At 48.0% G+C, this 16,198-nt stretch overlaps 4 protein-coding genes across 11 annotated transcripts in view; 1 reads left to right on the forward strand and 3 right to left on the reverse strand.

The window, feature by feature from the left end:
• The window catches only part of KIAA0753 (KIAA0753 ortholog), a 55,060-nt gene extending 49,678 nt beyond the window's left edge, over nt 1-5,382 (reverse strand). For 5 of the 8 annotated variants that reach the window (XM_070482521.1, XM_070482520.1, XM_070482522.1 and 2 more), the window contains exon 1: nt 5,244-5,381. The gene's annotated coding sequence lies outside the window, so the exon portion shown is untranslated. Of the gene's footprint in view, nt 1-528; nt 1,323-5,243 lie in introns of those variants that run through there. The other 3 variants (XM_014832568.3, XM_044745367.2, XM_070482519.1) reach the window with 2 other exon arrangements.
• Nucleotides 1,297-5,049, reverse strand: LOC123276210 (collagen alpha-2(I) chain). Its single transcript, XM_070482518.1, has one exon. The coding sequence runs from the start codon at nt 4,971-4,973 to the stop codon at nt 1,437-1,439; it is 3,537 nt and encodes a 1,178-aa protein (XP_070338619.1). The 5' UTR covers nt 4,974-5,049; the 3' UTR covers nt 1,297-1,436.
• A 180-nt stretch (nt 5,383-5,562) lies between the features above and the next one.
• Nucleotides 5,563-7,856, forward strand: TXNDC17 (thioredoxin domain containing 17). The gene is made up of 4 exons (XM_014832576.3): nt 5,563-5,841; nt 6,392-6,473; nt 6,902-6,977; nt 7,622-7,856. Exons 1-4 carry the CDS (start codon nt 5,697-5,699, stop codon nt 7,688-7,690), a joined length of 372 nt encoding a protein of 123 aa, XP_014688062.2. The 5' UTR covers nt 5,563-5,696; the 3' UTR covers nt 7,691-7,856.
• A 1,120-nt stretch (nt 7,857-8,976) lies between these two features.
• MED31 (mediator complex subunit 31) lies at nt 8,977-15,988 on the reverse strand. The gene is made up of 4 exons (XM_014832573.3): nt 15,804-15,988; nt 14,866-14,943; nt 14,490-14,586; nt 8,977-9,295 (listed from the first exon to the last, which is right to left on the reverse strand). The coding sequence occupies exons 1-4, from the start codon at nt 15,829-15,831 to the stop codon at nt 9,103-9,105; spliced, it is 396 nt and encodes a 131-aa protein (XP_014688059.3). The 5' UTR covers nt 15,832-15,988; the 3' UTR covers nt 8,977-9,102.
• Nucleotides 15,989-16,198: the final 210 nt, after the last annotated feature.

The raw sequence follows: 16,198 nt of genomic DNA on the forward strand, positions 1-16,198 counted from the left end.
AAAGCAACGACACTTCTGAAATTCTACTTTCCAAGAGAATAGGGGAACACACTCAAGACGATCTCTTGAGCCTTTTTCACTCCAAATTTCAAATCTGAAGGGTCTCCAGTAGGACATTATTGCAAAAACAGAGTGCTGCTGTTGTACACAAGCACTTCCCAGCAGGGCAGCTTTATGGACACACAGCCCACATTAATACACCCTAACCACTAGGCAAAGGCAGTTAGGCTCTACTCTACTACGCAGCTCAAAAGGACCTAAGTGAATGACTCTACAGGATCAGAATACCTAGATGTACGCCAGGATCTGCCATTAACCAGCTGAATGACCGCTCTAAATCTTCAACTTCTCCCCATCCTCCCTCTACCCTATACACACAGTGAGATAAAAGATATGCAAGTGTTTATAAGCTGCTATGGGCTATGCCCCTTTCACCCCTCTCCCTATCCTGAATGCCTCCTTATAGACATTTTTTTTCCCTGCCCTCATCACGTGCTTATCACACACTTGTCTCATATTGTTATTTACCTATTTCACAGGTATATGTCTCATCTTCCCAGCTAGACAACATTCCTTGAAGGTAAGGGCCTTGTCTTGCTCTTCTCTCATATTTCCCACAACACAGTGCTTTGAGCATAGCAGACAATTTAACTCAACATTTGTAGAATTAAGCTGATTTTCCATAAACTGACTAGTCTTAAACAGACTGGGAAATTTGTTCTCAAAAAAATTTCACAGTAAATCAATCAGGAAATTCAGGTTTAAAAAAATCCCTAACTTAAGCTTTTGAATAAACCCGAAGTTTGTAGGCTGGAATTGCTTAAAAACAGACACATCTATAGGAATATAAGGGCAGCTGTCCAAGATCCCTTATTTCTAAGGCTGTAGAGACATGATCAGAAACAAAGATGGGAAGAGGCACATGAGCGAGGCAATCCCAACTGGCTTGACATCACCACAGTCCAGGGGCTGAAGCCGCAGACTAGAGGGGCCTGCAGGATTGCGGCCAGGGCATCTGTGACATTTACGTGGTCAGCACTTTCCCCCTGGATGCCAAAGGCCTAATAATCCATTCTCCACTAGGAAAAAAATTAAGTGATCCCCACAGTTCCACGATGCCTCAAGTGATGCTACACACACACACACACAAACACACATACACGCACAAAGTCCAGGGACACCCACTCCCAAACCATCCCCCTATACAAAGTCCTGGGACATCCCTCTCCTTGCAACCTGCCCCTTTCCCACTGCTCCAGGAAACCTCCCAATTTGTTACCCCACATACCATGGGATATCTCCATGAAGTATCTCTTTCCCCTATCCTGAGACACCCCTATGGCCTGTGCCTTCCTCCATAACCCAGGACAAATCTCCCCCTAACCTGTTCCCTCCCAAAGAGCCCCAGGATCCCCCCAACTTGTTCCCCACACACACTACTGGAACATTCCCCTCAATCTGTCCTCCCCGACATAATTTTCTCCCAGATTGCTCCCCCTCACTCCAACTCCTCCGGTCTGTCTCCTCCCACTCTGCTGTAAATGATCTCTGAAACGGCCAATGTCCGTTTCCTCACTTGAAACTGGCGGCACTTCCGCAGCTTCATTCACTCCCCTAGTCTTTCTTGTCCTTGACACTTCTGGCACATCTTCATAGTCTGCTCCTTCCCCCACAGATCTTGGGCAGCTCCATAACCTGGTCCCACGTCCACATGTGTAAGATACCCCCACGGCCCGGCTCCTCCCCGTCAGTCCCAGGCTACTTCCGCCTCCTGTCTCCTCCCCTGAAGGCCCAGGTCCCTCTATGGACTGACTCCTCACCACTGTGAGGCCTGAGACAGCCGCATTCATTTCTTCGCCTGCAGACCCAGTCACCCACACTGCAGCAGGCACACGCCCTGCCATGGGGACTCCTACAGCTGCAAGCACTCCCAAAGACAGAGGTACCCCCACAGCCTCAGGGACTGTTCCATCGGGTCTCCTTCTACGCAGGCTTGAGACACCTTCAGAGCCGATCTCCCCATCCACAGGTCCTGGAGCCCGGGCAGCAGCGGACACCTCAGTTGCTGACCTCCTTCCCCATACAGCTGAGACATCCCCAGAGCTGGTATCACCCACCATGGGCCCAGGGACCCCAGCAGCTGTGGGCACTCCCATAGCCATGGAAACTCTAGCAGCCACAGGCATCTCAGCAATCTGTTTTCTTCTCGATAAGCCCAAGAGACCTCCAGAGACTGTCTCCTCCCTGCTTGGCCCAGGCACCTCCGTGGCTGTGCGCAGCCCCACAGCCATGGATACCCCTGCAGTCTCTCTCCCTCCAGACAAGCCTGAGATGCCCCCAGGGCCCATCTTTTCCCCCATGGGCCCAGGCATCCTGGCAGTGGTGGGCATCCCCATCCCTGTGCGACCCTTGCCATCTGCCAGTCCTCGCACTGTCTCTCTCTCTCCCCATAAACCTGAGACACCTCTAGACCCAGTCTCCTCCCGTAAAGACCTAGGTGCCCTGGGAGCCACCAGCACCCCACCAGCGGTGGACAGCCCTGCAGCCACAGGCACTCCTGCATTCTGTCTCCTTCCTGGCAAGCATGAGAACCCCCCAGAGCCAGTCTCCACCCCCAGAGGACCAGCCACTCTAGGAGCCGTGGGCACCTCAGCAGCCATAGGAACCCTGGCACTCTGTCTCCTTCCCCAAGATCTCAGGACACCCCCGGAGCCAGTCTCCTCCCCCACAGGCCCAGGTACCTCAGGGGCTACAGAAACCCTGTCAGTCCCAGGAATTCCAATAACCTGTCTCCTTGCCCATGATTCTGGAAAAGCCACAGAACCAGGATCCTCTCCCACAGACCACAGCTCCTCAGGAGCCACAGGGACCCCTGAAGCCATGGGTATCCCAGCAGTATGAATCCTTTCCCACAGGTTCAAGACATCTCTAGAACTGCTTTCCTGACACATAGGGCCAGACACCCACACAGCAGCAGGTGCCCTGGCAGGCACTCTTCCAGACCCAGGCACACCCATAGCTGACGGTACTCCTGCTGGGGCACACCTGTGCTTGGGCACACCTGCTGCCTCAGGTATCCCCACTGTCTCAGACAACCCCACAGCCTGTCTCCTCCTGCACAGACATGAAACATCCCCGTAGGCAGTCTCTTGATCCACAGACCCAGGTACCCCTAAAACTGTAGGCACCAGAGCCCCTTGCTCCCCCATAGCCTGCCTCCTCTCCCACAGACTCGGGACATTCCCACAGCAAGTCTCCTCCCCAACAACCCCCGGCACTACATCAGCCACAGGCACCCCCAGAGCCTGCTGCCTACCCCACAGGCCTGGGATACCGCCATCCCAGCTTGTCTGCTCTCCCACAGCTCCCGGTACCACCACCGCCTGAGACACCCCCACAGGCTGTTCTGTCTCCCACAGCCTGGGGACAGTCCCACAGCCTGTCTCCTTCCCCAAAGCCCTAGGTACTCCCATCGCCTGCACTACACCCCAAAGGCCTGGAGCACCCCCAGGCCCTGCCTCATGCTCCTCAGGACCAGATACCTCTGCAGTCTGTGCAGCTTCCCATGATCCTGGGTCACCTCCAGAGCCTGTCTCTACCCACACAGCCTGTCCCCTTTCCCTGAATCCTGGATCACCCCCACATCTAGCTTCCTCTTCAATAGCACAAGGCACTCCTACAGGCTGTGGAGTACTACCCCACAGGCCAGGAATACCCCCAGGGCCTGTCTCCTCCACAGCTAGTCTCCTCCGCCACATGCCTGGGGCACCCACAGAGATAGTTTCTTCCTCCACAGCATCAGGCACCCCCGCAGCCTGTCCCCTTCCCCATAAGCCTGGGGTATCGCCACAGGCTGCCTCTTGAGCCGGAGCCCCAGGCACCTGGACTGACTGCCCTCTCTCCCACAGACCCGGAGCACCCCCATAGCCTATCCCTCCCTCTACAGCTCTGGGTACCTCCACAGCCTCAGGCCACTCCATGGCCCCAGGCACCCCCATAGTGGGTCCTTTTCCCCAAGGACCTGGGGCAACCCCATAGCCTACCTTCTCTCCAGCCCCAGGCACCCCCACCGCTTGTCCTCTCCCCAGCAGGTGCAGGGCAACCCCTGAGCTTGTCTCCAGAGTCCCAGGAACACCCACAGGAAGCACCCTCACAGCCTGTCCTTGCCCACACGAGCCTGAGGTCCTCTCACAACCTGCCCCTAGGCCTGCAGCTGTAGATACTCCTGTGGCCCGGGGGACTGCCCCGGCCTGTCCTTTCACCCACGGTCCTGTGAGACCCACGCGGCTGGTCTCCACCCATGAAGCCCGGCCAGGAACACCCCTTTCAACTGGTCCCCCTCCTGCAGGCACAGGATGAAGCTCGACTCTGCTTCCTTCCCCACATCCCGAAGCCGCCCTCATAGCCTGCACCTTCAACCACAATTCCAGAATGCTCTCATGCCCCATAGATCCCGGACGACCTTTTCTCTCACAGCACCGGGGACTCCGATACACTGTCTCCTCCTCCTCCCCAGTGCCAGTCACCCACACAGACCCGGCAGGCCCCACCACCTGCGGTTCCCCCACGGCCCCGTTCACCCACACCGTCCCAGGGTCCCCTGCAGCCTCAGTCGAGCCTGCAGTGGCAGGTGTCCCGGAGGCCGCGTTCGCGCCCGCGGCCTCGGCTGTCTCTTCGGCTCGTCTTCTCCCCCATGGCCGCCGACAGTCCTGCAGCCTTTCTGCACTCACACAGCTCGTCTCCCATACCGAGGACCTCGCCTGGCGCCGCGCTCCACTGCCTCGGGACGACCCTGCGCCCCAGCGCTTCCCCCATGGCCGCCGAACTCCGCGCCCCGACCTGCTGGGCCCCACACAGCGGCCCGGCCGCTCCGCCGCCAGTTCGGCCCCACGCAGCCCGGGCACCCCGCGGCCAGTCGCCCTGCTCATAGCTCGAGGACAATCCTCGTCTTCCCCAACGCAGCCCCAGGGCATTGCCCGTCCCGGCCCCTGCTCCTACGGCTGCTCCCCACACGCACGCACGCACTCAGCTCAGCCCTCACAGCCTCACTCCCTCCCAGCCCCCCACCCACCCGGGCGCCCGCCCCCAGTCCCCGGCCCCCCCCCCCAAAGCCCCGGCAAGAGAGAAGGTAATTGGGGGCGACGAACGGCAGGATCCGTCCCTAGCCAAGGTCGCCTCTACCCCGGGTCCAGGACTCCTAACGCAGCTGCCCAGTATCCCCCCCAGCTCCGGCCCGAGCCCACCTGGCCTGCGGCGAGGCGCGGCTACCGGGCAGCGGACCGGGAGGCCGCAACTAGGCCTCGCTTCCGGCCGCTCGCCTCGTCGCCATAGCAACAGGCGCAGGGCTGCTTGGGAGCCGTTGAGGCTCCCAAGCCACCTAAGGGGCCAGAAGCTGCGCGGCGGCAGGTTTTGCAGCCACTGTATATGGGGCTGGGGCCGGGACCCGACTGGGGCAAAAGCCTGGGTTTCGGAGCGCAGCCAGCACGGAAAGACCTGAGACGCGAGGGCAGAAAGACGGTGCGGATGAGTTATGGCCGTCAGAGGCTGCCGTAGCACCTCAGAGCCTCGCTGGCTCCTTGAGGCACCGCCCAGCTCCTACCCCAACCGGAAGCAGCTTCGCCCCGCCCCACGTGGGACCCCGCCCCGCGGCGGCGCAGCCCGAAGACGCCTCTGGCGGTGCGCGGCGTGTTCTCCCGATGGCCCAGTACGAGGAGGTGAGGGTGTCCGGCTTCGAGGAGTTCAACCGGGCTGTGGAGCAGCACAAGGGCAAAACTATTTTCGCCTACTTCACCGGCTCTAAGGACGCCGGAGGGAAAAGCTGGTGCCCCGACTGCGTACAGGGTAAGGCGGGATTCGGGGATTGCTGCCCAGACGAAGGGGCAGGAAGGCCGAGGCTCTGGCCAAACTGCCGGGTTGAAAAGAGGCAGGCGGCTTGCTCCTGGAGACCCGCGGGGCGATCTGAGCTGTCATCGTGCTTCCTTTTCCTGTCCTGTTCACTTCTCTCCTGTGAAGTCCTTCCCTGCCCCGCCTAGAGTGCTCTTCTACCATTCCACCCAGTAATCTGGGAATCTGGTCCTTTAAAACTTTTCACTGCCCCAGCATGATTAGTGTCTTACAAGAGACGTGACTCCGTCTCCTTTCGATAAGTCAGCAAATATTTAAGCCTTTCATTGTTCTTGGCGCTGTGGCGTGGGTACAGCGGACTGGGACTTGGTCCTTACCCTTAAAGTGGCTCTCAAATCAGAAAGAACTCCTGACTTCCGTTAATCTCCTTAGTTAACTGCAGGTTAAAGTGTGAGTTCTTATCAAGACGGAGGGGAGGGCGATGCAGTTTATCAGTGACTTATTATAGAGTTGATGTGTAATTATTTTCTATCAACTTTTTTTAAAGCTGAACCAGTTGTACAAGAGGGGCTGAAGCATGTTGGCGAAGGATGTGTGTTCATCCACTGCCAAGTAGGAGAAAGACCTTAGTAAGTGGCAATGTATACTCTATTTCCGAGACATGCTCTAGACTCTTGCAGACATAGGCGGGAAGGGCCTCAGGACTAGCTTCACATCCTAAGGTACAGACGGATAAGTCAAGCAATTAGAAGATATTAAATACAAATTAAAAATTCAAATAATCAGCCACTTCTATTAGGTATGGGTAATTCAATGAATTTGGCCTGGTGTTAGTTCAGAACTTAATTGTCTTTACATTTATTTTATACCTTAGTCACACTTTATATCAAAACTTTGCACAGGGGAATAGAGAAGTCATAGTCCTCTAGGTTCTTTTAAATGTTTACAACAAAAACAATGATTACTAAAAGATTAAAGGTAGGAATATATCAAATATTAAGCAAACTGTAAGAAACCAAGTAAATGTTTTCATGATCACTTTTTCTTTTCAAAATAGTTGGAAAGATCCAAATAATGACTTCAGGAAAAATCTGAAAATAACTGCAGTGCCTACACTACTTAAATATGGAACAGTGAGTATCTTTCTTTAACTGAGTTGGGGCTACAATTCACCATGTCAGAATTGTTTTAACTTGCTCCGAATTCAAATTTGCCAAGATTTTGACATTTCATCCCAAACATCAGATTGCTGTTCACAGTACATTAAAAACATACAACCTGGTTGTCCATCCCTATGGCAAATCCCAATAAGCTATTAATAATGTAAAATATCTAAATATTAGGTCTTTTTCATGCTTCTTCTAAAGCCACTCTTCTTTTGAAATTCTGTAAGCACTGCTCAAGAAAGGTGCTTAACACATAATTCCTTAAAATGCTGGCATCAATGGTTGTTTTCTATTTAATCCATAATTTTGGTTGAAAAGAAAGGGCACCTCCTCTAGTTTAGTCACGGCCCTGGGGCTTAAATTGAAGAGTTGAGGGCAGGGGATGGCTCTGGGCTTGCTGTTTCCTGTTTTAGTTTACAAAGCCAAGTATTTTAATGATTCATCTTAAGGTAATTATCTTAACTATTTCATAAAACTTGTTACAACTAGTTGATAGTTTCTGAATGGCATAATTTCTCTCTTCCAAGATTTGTGTCATTCAAGACAGAACTCATTCCCTTACTAATATTTTTGTAGCTGCAGGTTAAGATTTGACTGTTCTTCCCTTACAGCCTCAAAAACTGGTAGAATCTGAGTGTCTTCAGGCCAACCTTGTGGAGATGTTGTTCTCTGAAGATTAAGATTTGACAATGGCAATTGTGTCTTGATTTCCTGATTTGCTCCAGTATAAAAGAAACTGCATAGTTGCTTTGAATTCATGATAGCAACAAATAAATAAATGATGGTGTAAAAAAATTTAGTATCTGTCTACATAATAGAGAGTTCTATTAAAATGCTCACAAACCCTTCGTTTGCTTGTAATACATGGAGAGCTTTAAGATACAGGTAAAATACGTCTTCAGGAGTGGCAGTAATAGCACAAAGGAATGTGTATTAGAGGTGATAGAAATATCTAAAAACCCCTAACAGTCAATAGGCAGCTTCCAAATCCCTAAAGGAGTTAGGGTCTTTTACCTTAATTCCATGAATTTATAATGAACTGTTATCCTAAAGTACCTTCTTTGGCTTTAAAAGGTGGAACTTGACCTAACCACTGGAGGAAAGCACAATACATCTAATCCACCTGTGCTTCATGCGGGCAGTCTGTTTCACAGCTGTCTGAGGTGCTCCACTCCACCTGGGATGAGGCCGGTGGCAGGGGTCAGAGCCGGGATAACTCAGTGGTGGAAGGACTCCAGCCCATTGAGTCAGTCACCCTGATTACCACTTACTAGCTGTGTAACTGTAGGCAAGTTACTTAACCTGTCTAAACCTCAGTTTCCTCCTTTATGAACAAGGATTGTTCTGATAATAAAACGACAATGCAACCAAGCACTTAACATAGTGCCTGGTCTGTGGTATCTGCCAAACAAATGTTAGCTTTCCCAAATAAGCACAAGTACTTGAGGTTCCTCATCTTTGTCCTACACTAAGGTCAAGAGTCCAATTAGTAGTTAACCGCCCATCTTCCCCTGCCTCACTAGCTCAGTGACATACCAATGATTCTTCCTTAAAGCTCTCTCGCAAAGCAGGTGGTTGATACAAGAATGACTTCCTCCCCTGAAGAATTTAAGAACCTCAAGCAGTTGCTGCTCTCTGATTTAAAGAGGTCATTAACTCCATTCCCCTTGTTCTACACTAAGAGAGGTGGGGTAGGTGATCTGAGGGACAGGAAGGTTCCAGGAGACTCTTGCCCCAGACCCCAGTGTACTGAGGAACAGAGCTAGGCTTAGAGTTCAGGATGTCTGGTGACCCTCCCCTTGACCCATCCCCAAGTGCCTCCTTAAATCGGTCTAAAGCACCTAACATTTCTGTTCTTGCTCAGTTGATTGTGTTAAATACTGATAAAAACTTACAAATCCACAGGGAAATCAAAGCAGAACAATTCTGGTTTACCAGAAATAATCTATTAACAATAAAAAGTTGGTTGGATTAAATAGTACACTAAAGGTTTAGGTGCTACCACAATCAAGGGAGGTAGGAAGAGTCTCTTTGTCTTCACTGTACAAAAGCATATATGCATGTCTTAACAGCCTGGTCTGGATCCAGCTTTTCATTTTCCTGACGTGTTATTCTGCTGTTGCTGCTCAGCCAGGGCTTGCTGCAGGCGCATCCGCTTCCGAGAATAGTGCTGCCAGTGCAGAATTTGCTGCTCATCAATAAATTTTGCACATTGAGCATTCACCAGCTCCTTGCGGAAGTGTTCATATTGGAGCAGTTCTAACATGTGTAAACACTGAGGGTACCTGGGTTTAAGTGTATAAGTTAATGATCGACATAATTTAAGTCAATAATGCCAAGCTCTAATTCAGTTACTCACTTAAAAATGATCTTGCAGCCTACCATTTCTATAACATTAACTTAGTACACTTTGGTAGTGTAGAGTTCTTTGTTTTCCTGCTTATGCAAAGAAGCTAGTCATCAAAAGTCAGCATTAAGCAAATTTTCAACAGTGAGAAAACTGAAGTTCAGAAAAATTAAATAACTTGCCCAAGACCACACAGTAACTGGTAAGTGGGATCAACATGTGGAGCAAATCATGCTATTCTATTCTGGCGGTTTCCAAAGTGAGGAACATGAACACTTTTTATTTTAGTAATTATATGTTTAATTGATAACTGTTGGTTTTCCATCAATAATGATAAAAAGACAAATTTTAAAAGTAAGTCAATTTCAGAAAGAACTACACGTAAATATTGTAGTCTAGTTCTCCATGGGGCTATAGCAATTCTGAAATTACTTTCTGTAGACTCTAAGATTGAGCAAATACATAAGTAAATATACTGGGGATAAAGAGAACCAAATTTCTGGCTATCAGAAAAAGAGTTACAGATAAGGAAAAGGGGAAGGCTAGAATGAACCCTGTTGAGCTGGAACTGAAAACATCAGTATGAACTCATGGCTTTTAATATATAGAGACAGATACAGAAAGAGGCATAGCTGTGTGTGTATATTTTCACACCCATACACAGAATTGCTAGCTTTGTGTGCTGAGAGGGCGTAGAAGCAAAGACACTGTGGTACCAATGAACACATTTAATACCCAGATTGTGGGTTTTAAATAGCATTTTCCAGTGTTCCTTGGAGAAATGGCTGACTCCAGGGCTAAGGCAGAGAAAGTAAGAGATAAGCCTGGAATATTATTTAACTCCAGAAAAGTGCTCAAAAAATTATGGGGATATGTCAAAAGTCCTCAGGAGCCAATTTGAAAGGGCTCCCAACAGCCACATCTGGAATCACCAGAGCAAGAAAATACATAATAACAATCCACAAGACAAAAATAAGAATCCAAGAGTCCATATTGATGTAACTTTTTTAAATAAATCAGGAACAAGGGTTCCTTCCGTGCAACTGAATTCCAACTAATAAATGTAGAAAGAATGATGGAATTAGAAAATCACCACAGTAAAAACTGTTTCAGGCAAGTATCTTCAATAGATGCTACAGTTAGTGGGTAAAAGTAAGAATATGAAACAAGGTATTTACATAGTCTCAAAGTATTTCCTCACAAGATACTTTTAAATACAAAAAGAAAAACAGTAACTTGATATGGAGAAAATTAACAGCCACCACCTCAACCAAGTGATCAAAATTAACATCACCAGTAGTGGCACAAACTGACTTCCTGTAACTCCTGATAGACCAAGAAGGACACAACATCACTTCTGTGTCCTGCTCATGGGGAATAAAAAAGACCAATGAACTCAGATTAAAACAGACTAAGACGACATGACAAAATGTAGCATGTGAGCCTAGACTGGATACTGTCTAGACACAGGGCATGGTGAGACAGCTGGCAAAATGGGAATGAGGTCTGCAGACTGGATAATAAGATTAAATAATATATTAATATTCTGATTTTGATCATTGTACTGTGGTTACATAAGATATTAATATTTAGAATATCTGGGTGAAGAGTGTACAGGAATTCTCTACTTTTCCAGCAGTTTTCTAAGTGACATTATTTCAAATGGAAAGACAAAATTTAAATGAATCAATCAAAAAACATTGAATCATACAGGGAGTACGCAGATATAGCTAAAATTGTACAAGTGGTATACAAATGACTAAAGTTTGGGAAACAGTATATAAGGCAGTGCTTCTCAAATCTTAACGTTCCCATGAATCACTTCCTAAAAATGCAGACTCTGATTTAGTAGGTCTGGGGTTGGGCTTGAACACTGCATTTCCAACAAGCTCACAAGTGACACCAACATTGCTGGTCTGAGGACCACACTGACTAGCAGGGCCCAATACCACACTGTCCTTCCAAGATTTACAGGTTTGCTATCTACACTCCAAAGACACACAGTTGCTTGTAACTCTTAGTAGCTAAGCCGACAATGCCCTACTCACACCTCCCCTGGCTATTTCCTTTTCCTGAGGGCACTGGTAGTTAAAAAGACCTGGGTTTGAATACCAGCTCTGCCATTCACCAGCTGGGTGGCCTTGAACAAGGTACTTAACCTCTCTACGATTTAGTTTCTTCACCTGTAAAATAAGTTAACATGACAACTAAGAGAATGGTCTCAGGTAGCATTTAGTCAGTAACCGGAATTTAGACACACAACGATCATTTATCAAACTTGTAGAAGACAATGCTCACAATACACTAAATGACAGAATAGGAATTATAAACATTTTGACAGGATATAATCATAGCATTAACCTACATGATGAAAGAGAAGACGTACAGAAGAAAGTTCTGCATTTAGATTTTAAACAGTAAATAAGACATAAATGGACAACTCAGTTAATTGTATTGATGAAAATAAGAACTGAAGATTTTTATTTTATTTCTGGTGAGGAAGATTCACTGAGCTAACCGCTGTTGCCAATCTTCGTCTTTTTTTTTTCGCCTGAGGAAGATTAGCTGTGAGCTAACATCTGTGCCAATCTTCCTCTATTATTTGTAAGTGGGATGCCTCCACAACATGGCTGACGAGTGGAGCAGGTCTGTGCTGGGGATCCAAACCGGCAAATCCGGGCTGACGAAGGGGAGCATGGGGAACTTTCACCACTCAGCCCCACTCGGCCATGGGACTGGCCCAGAACTGAAAATTTTAGACACAAAGGTCCCAGCAAGTCAACAATGTGAATCCTTGCCCCTGCCTCCCAGAAAGGTAATGTAAACTTAAGTTGAACTAATAGAAGTGTAACGTCCATGTGAAGAAAAAATGCTATTTGGTCCACTGTATCCTGACATCTGAAGGCCTGTGTTTAGTCCTTGACTGAATAACATAAGGCACAACTGTAAAATATCCAAAGGAGGGCACATGAGAAATGGCTGAAAACAGCTGAGAAAAACAGATGTAAGAGATACCTTACAGCTGCAGGTACTGGCTACCACTGAAGCAGGTCAAATGGTGGAAGGGGTCTCAAGGAGGCAGCTGCTCCTCAGCTCTAGCCATTTGTTGACTTGGGAGAATGAAGACCTAGGGTTACCAGATCCTCCACATTTTAAAGAGTAGCTAGAAATCTAGATTATTATATGAAACTTTCCAATCTTTAAATGTTGGCAAATATTAAAAAAAAAAAAAACTTTGTGCAGACTGAATGAAATGCCCACAGAGGTTGATTTGCCAGCTCTCTTGAATTGAAATATCTGAAGGGCCGTTGCCTCAAGAGGGCACAGGCTGGTTCTGGATTAATTCAAGGACAAAACACGGAACATGGTTGAAGCTATAACATAAGGAAGACTTTTCTAGCATCTAGCTAACAATCAAATCAGCTGTTCTCGAACGGAGCAATATATGCTCCCTGGAAACCTCCAGCCAGAGTGTAGGTGACCATCTCAGCAACGCTGTGGGTGAAGCTGAACTTGACGGTGTCTCAGGCTCAGTGTCCAACGCTGAGTCTGTAAGTCTACCTGCACACAACATGTGGCAAGCTAATAAAAAAGTCTTTTCTCCAGATTACTACATGCATACATGGTTGTTTATAAAGGGCCACTAAGGATGCAAAGGGCCCTGAGGGCAGCAGGAAGATGTGGGCTCCGTGAATCAGTAGTTATCAGATACAGATCAGAAAAGTGACTTGGGTAAAGTACAAGTTTGAAACATTTTCCTCTCAAATTTAGTGTGTTTAGGAAAAAAGGCAGAAAGTTTCACTATTGCTTTCAGACTACCTAGTGAAGACAACGCAGAGGTGTAAGTTCAAAGTTTATTTTTTTACCATTAAAAAAGAATGGGTTTGTGATTATAATATACTTCTTGCAATTTGGTAAGCCTTAAAACAAGAGTATCTGTTGCACAACCTGAATGATACATATACGTGTATTTTTTAAATGAACACAGTGCTTGGCACATAGGAGGCCCTAAACAAAGCAGCTGTTAAGACTCAGGTAAGGGGGCCGGCCCCGTGGCGGAGTGGTTAAGTTCGTGTTCGTGTGCTCCACTGCAGCGGCCCAGGGTATCACCGGTTCCGATCGTGCACACAGACATGGCACCACTCGTCAGGCCACGTTGAGGCGGCATCCCACATGCCACAACTAGAAGAACTTGCAACTAAGATATACAACTATGTACCAGGGGGGATTTGGGGAGATAAAGCAGGGGAAAAAAAACCAAAAAGATTGGCAACAGTTGTTAGCTCAGGCGTCAACCTTCAAAAAAAAAAAGACTCAGGTAAGGTTACCTCCTCCAGAAAACCTTCCTTACAAGTATCTCTTTCTATGTTTTTAATTTTCAGCCTATGGCTATGTTGTCACATTTACAGATTGTAGGTTCCTTGGGATCAGAAACCCAATGAGATGGGGTACAAGGTAAGGTCAGACAAGTTAGGGCCACAACATATAGGGCTTTAGCTCAAGAAAAGAGGTTGTATTTTGGGGCTGGCCTGGTGAAGTAGTGGTTAAGTTCGCACGCCCCATCTCAGTGGCCCAGGGTTTGCTGGTTCGGATCCCAGGCACTGGACCTACACACCACTCATCAAGCCATGCTGTGGCAGTGTCCCACAGACAAAGTAAAGGAAGATGGGCACAGATGTTAGCTCAGCAACAATCCTTCTCAAGCAGAAAGAGGAAGACTGACAACAGATGTTAGCTCAGCGACAATCGTCCTCACCCAAAAAAAGAAACTGTATTTTATTCTGCATGCAATGGGAAGCCACTGAAAGGTTCTAGGCAAGAAAGTGACATGTTGTGATTTACATTTTTGAGATCAAGTTGGCCTCTGTGTAGAAAATTGTTTTGCTTTGTTTGCTTGGGGTGGGGAAGGAGTGGGGAGGTAAGAGTGGAAGTGGAGATAACCAGTGAGTAGATTATTGCAATAATCCAAGTTAGTGATCAGTGTGTTTTGTATTAAGGTGGTGGCAACTAAAAGAAGTAGAGAGATTTAAAACATATTTTTTCCAATGTCAAACTAAGAAATCTGTTAAATATCGGTGTTTTGGAGTATAATAAAGTATACATATATTTAGGACTATAAAAGTTAAACTTACTTTAGATACTTGGCATATTCTGGTTCTTTCCAGTAAAGCAAGTACTTAAGATAATTAACAAAAGCTTTGTCTTTGAAGTAACCTCTTTGGGCAAGAACTGAAAGGCATAAAAAAAAATACATCTGTACAGCAAACCAATCAGCGAATTACTGATTTGTGACTCCTAACAAAGAATTTACTTATAACATCCCCACCACCAACACACAGTGAATTCAAAACACAAGTCCCAGTTTGCTCAATTATATATACCAATGTAAGTGTGGCAGTAATGCCGTTCAATTCAGAACGTACAAAAGCAGTTACTACTATGATTTGCAACCCTTCTGTCAGAAATCATTAATAGCTACTCAATTCAATGAGGCGCTCAACAACTTACAATTAAGGTAATTTGGGTTGGCTAAACACTGCACAAATTCCAACTCCAACTGAAACCGAAGTCGATTTCCAGCATCATCTAGGAGAGAAGACAGCAAAAATCATCCAAAAGAAAAGTCACTATACATAATATTGGTTTGCAGGGAAAAAAGAGCAGTAAAGAAAAACATGACTAAAGCGGAGATATATTACTGCATACAGAAGGGCATGTGCTGGTTTTCCTACACCGGGTGTGGGAGGTGATAAACCTTCCTTAGAAGTTTGAGAAAAGCAAAGCCCTGATAAAAAGAAGTTAGAAGTTTCTCTAAAGTTAAAGAGACGTCATCAAAGAAAAGAGAAACACACACGAGGCAGAATATTTATCACTTGTGAGCCACTATGTAGGGATTTTAACAGGGATCACTGGGGTAGGTTGTAATAACTATGCCTTCCTTTATTTTAATAACGCATCACAACAACTGTTGTGAGTAAGTTAAGCAAAATGCTTAACTAGGTAAATGCTAAGTGAACCAGGAAAAAACATCGAATGCAAGCTGAAAAAGAGACTACGGCGAGTATGCAAGATCAAGGAGCGTGTACACGTGTGAGAAGCGTCAGTGGCATAATAATACACAACTCTGTCGACGACATTTCAAACTTCTGCAGGCTCACTGGAGACGCAGAAAACAAATCGAGAGGACGGTGTAAGATCGAAGTCCTCTCCCTTCGTCTCGCCCACTCCGGGAAGCCGGTGGGGTCGGTGTTTGAACAGCAAGTGAGGAAAAAGGATCTGCAAACAAACCAACTGGGAAAAGGATGAACTACCGCCGGGCTTCCCCGTCCCGGCCCAAGTTCTATTCCTGCCGGGAGGCAGGCCTGCAAGGAGTCGCCGGGGAGACGGGAGCGTCCGGCCCGCGACAGTTCTATTTACGAACACCCGCGGCCCCGAGCACTACTTACCAGTCTCCATAGCGACGGCCGCGGCCATCACCAGCAAAGACACCAAGTCGCCACCAACCGCACCCAGCAACCGCCCAGAGAGGCGGAGGAGGTCCCGGAAGCCGTGGCTCCCGCTTCCTGTCGCGGGGCATTGTGGGGCGAGGGGGCGGGTACAGCCCTGCGCAAGGGGCGGGAAGCTCCGCCCATCCCAGCCCGCCTCGGCCCCGCCCGCACAGCCTCCCAGAAGGCGAGGGGGAGGTGCGGGGCCCGACGGAACGCCCGAGGGCCGGGGCCCAGGGTTTGAAAGGTACAGTCCAGCCCCCACGGGCCCACGTGCGTGCCTCCTCGTGCTCCTCTCGTGGCACTCTCGTCCACCCCCGTGCTTGCGGTAGCGTCACACGTCATTGTGACGTCAT

The sequence above is a fragment of the Equus asinus genome, chromosome 13 (genome assembly GCF_041296235.1).
Source record: "Equus asinus isolate D_3611 breed Donkey chromosome 13, EquAss-T2T_v2, whole genome shotgun sequence".
In the NCBI taxonomy this organism is placed as follows: Eukaryota; Metazoa; Chordata; class Mammalia; order Perissodactyla; family Equidae; genus Equus; species Equus asinus.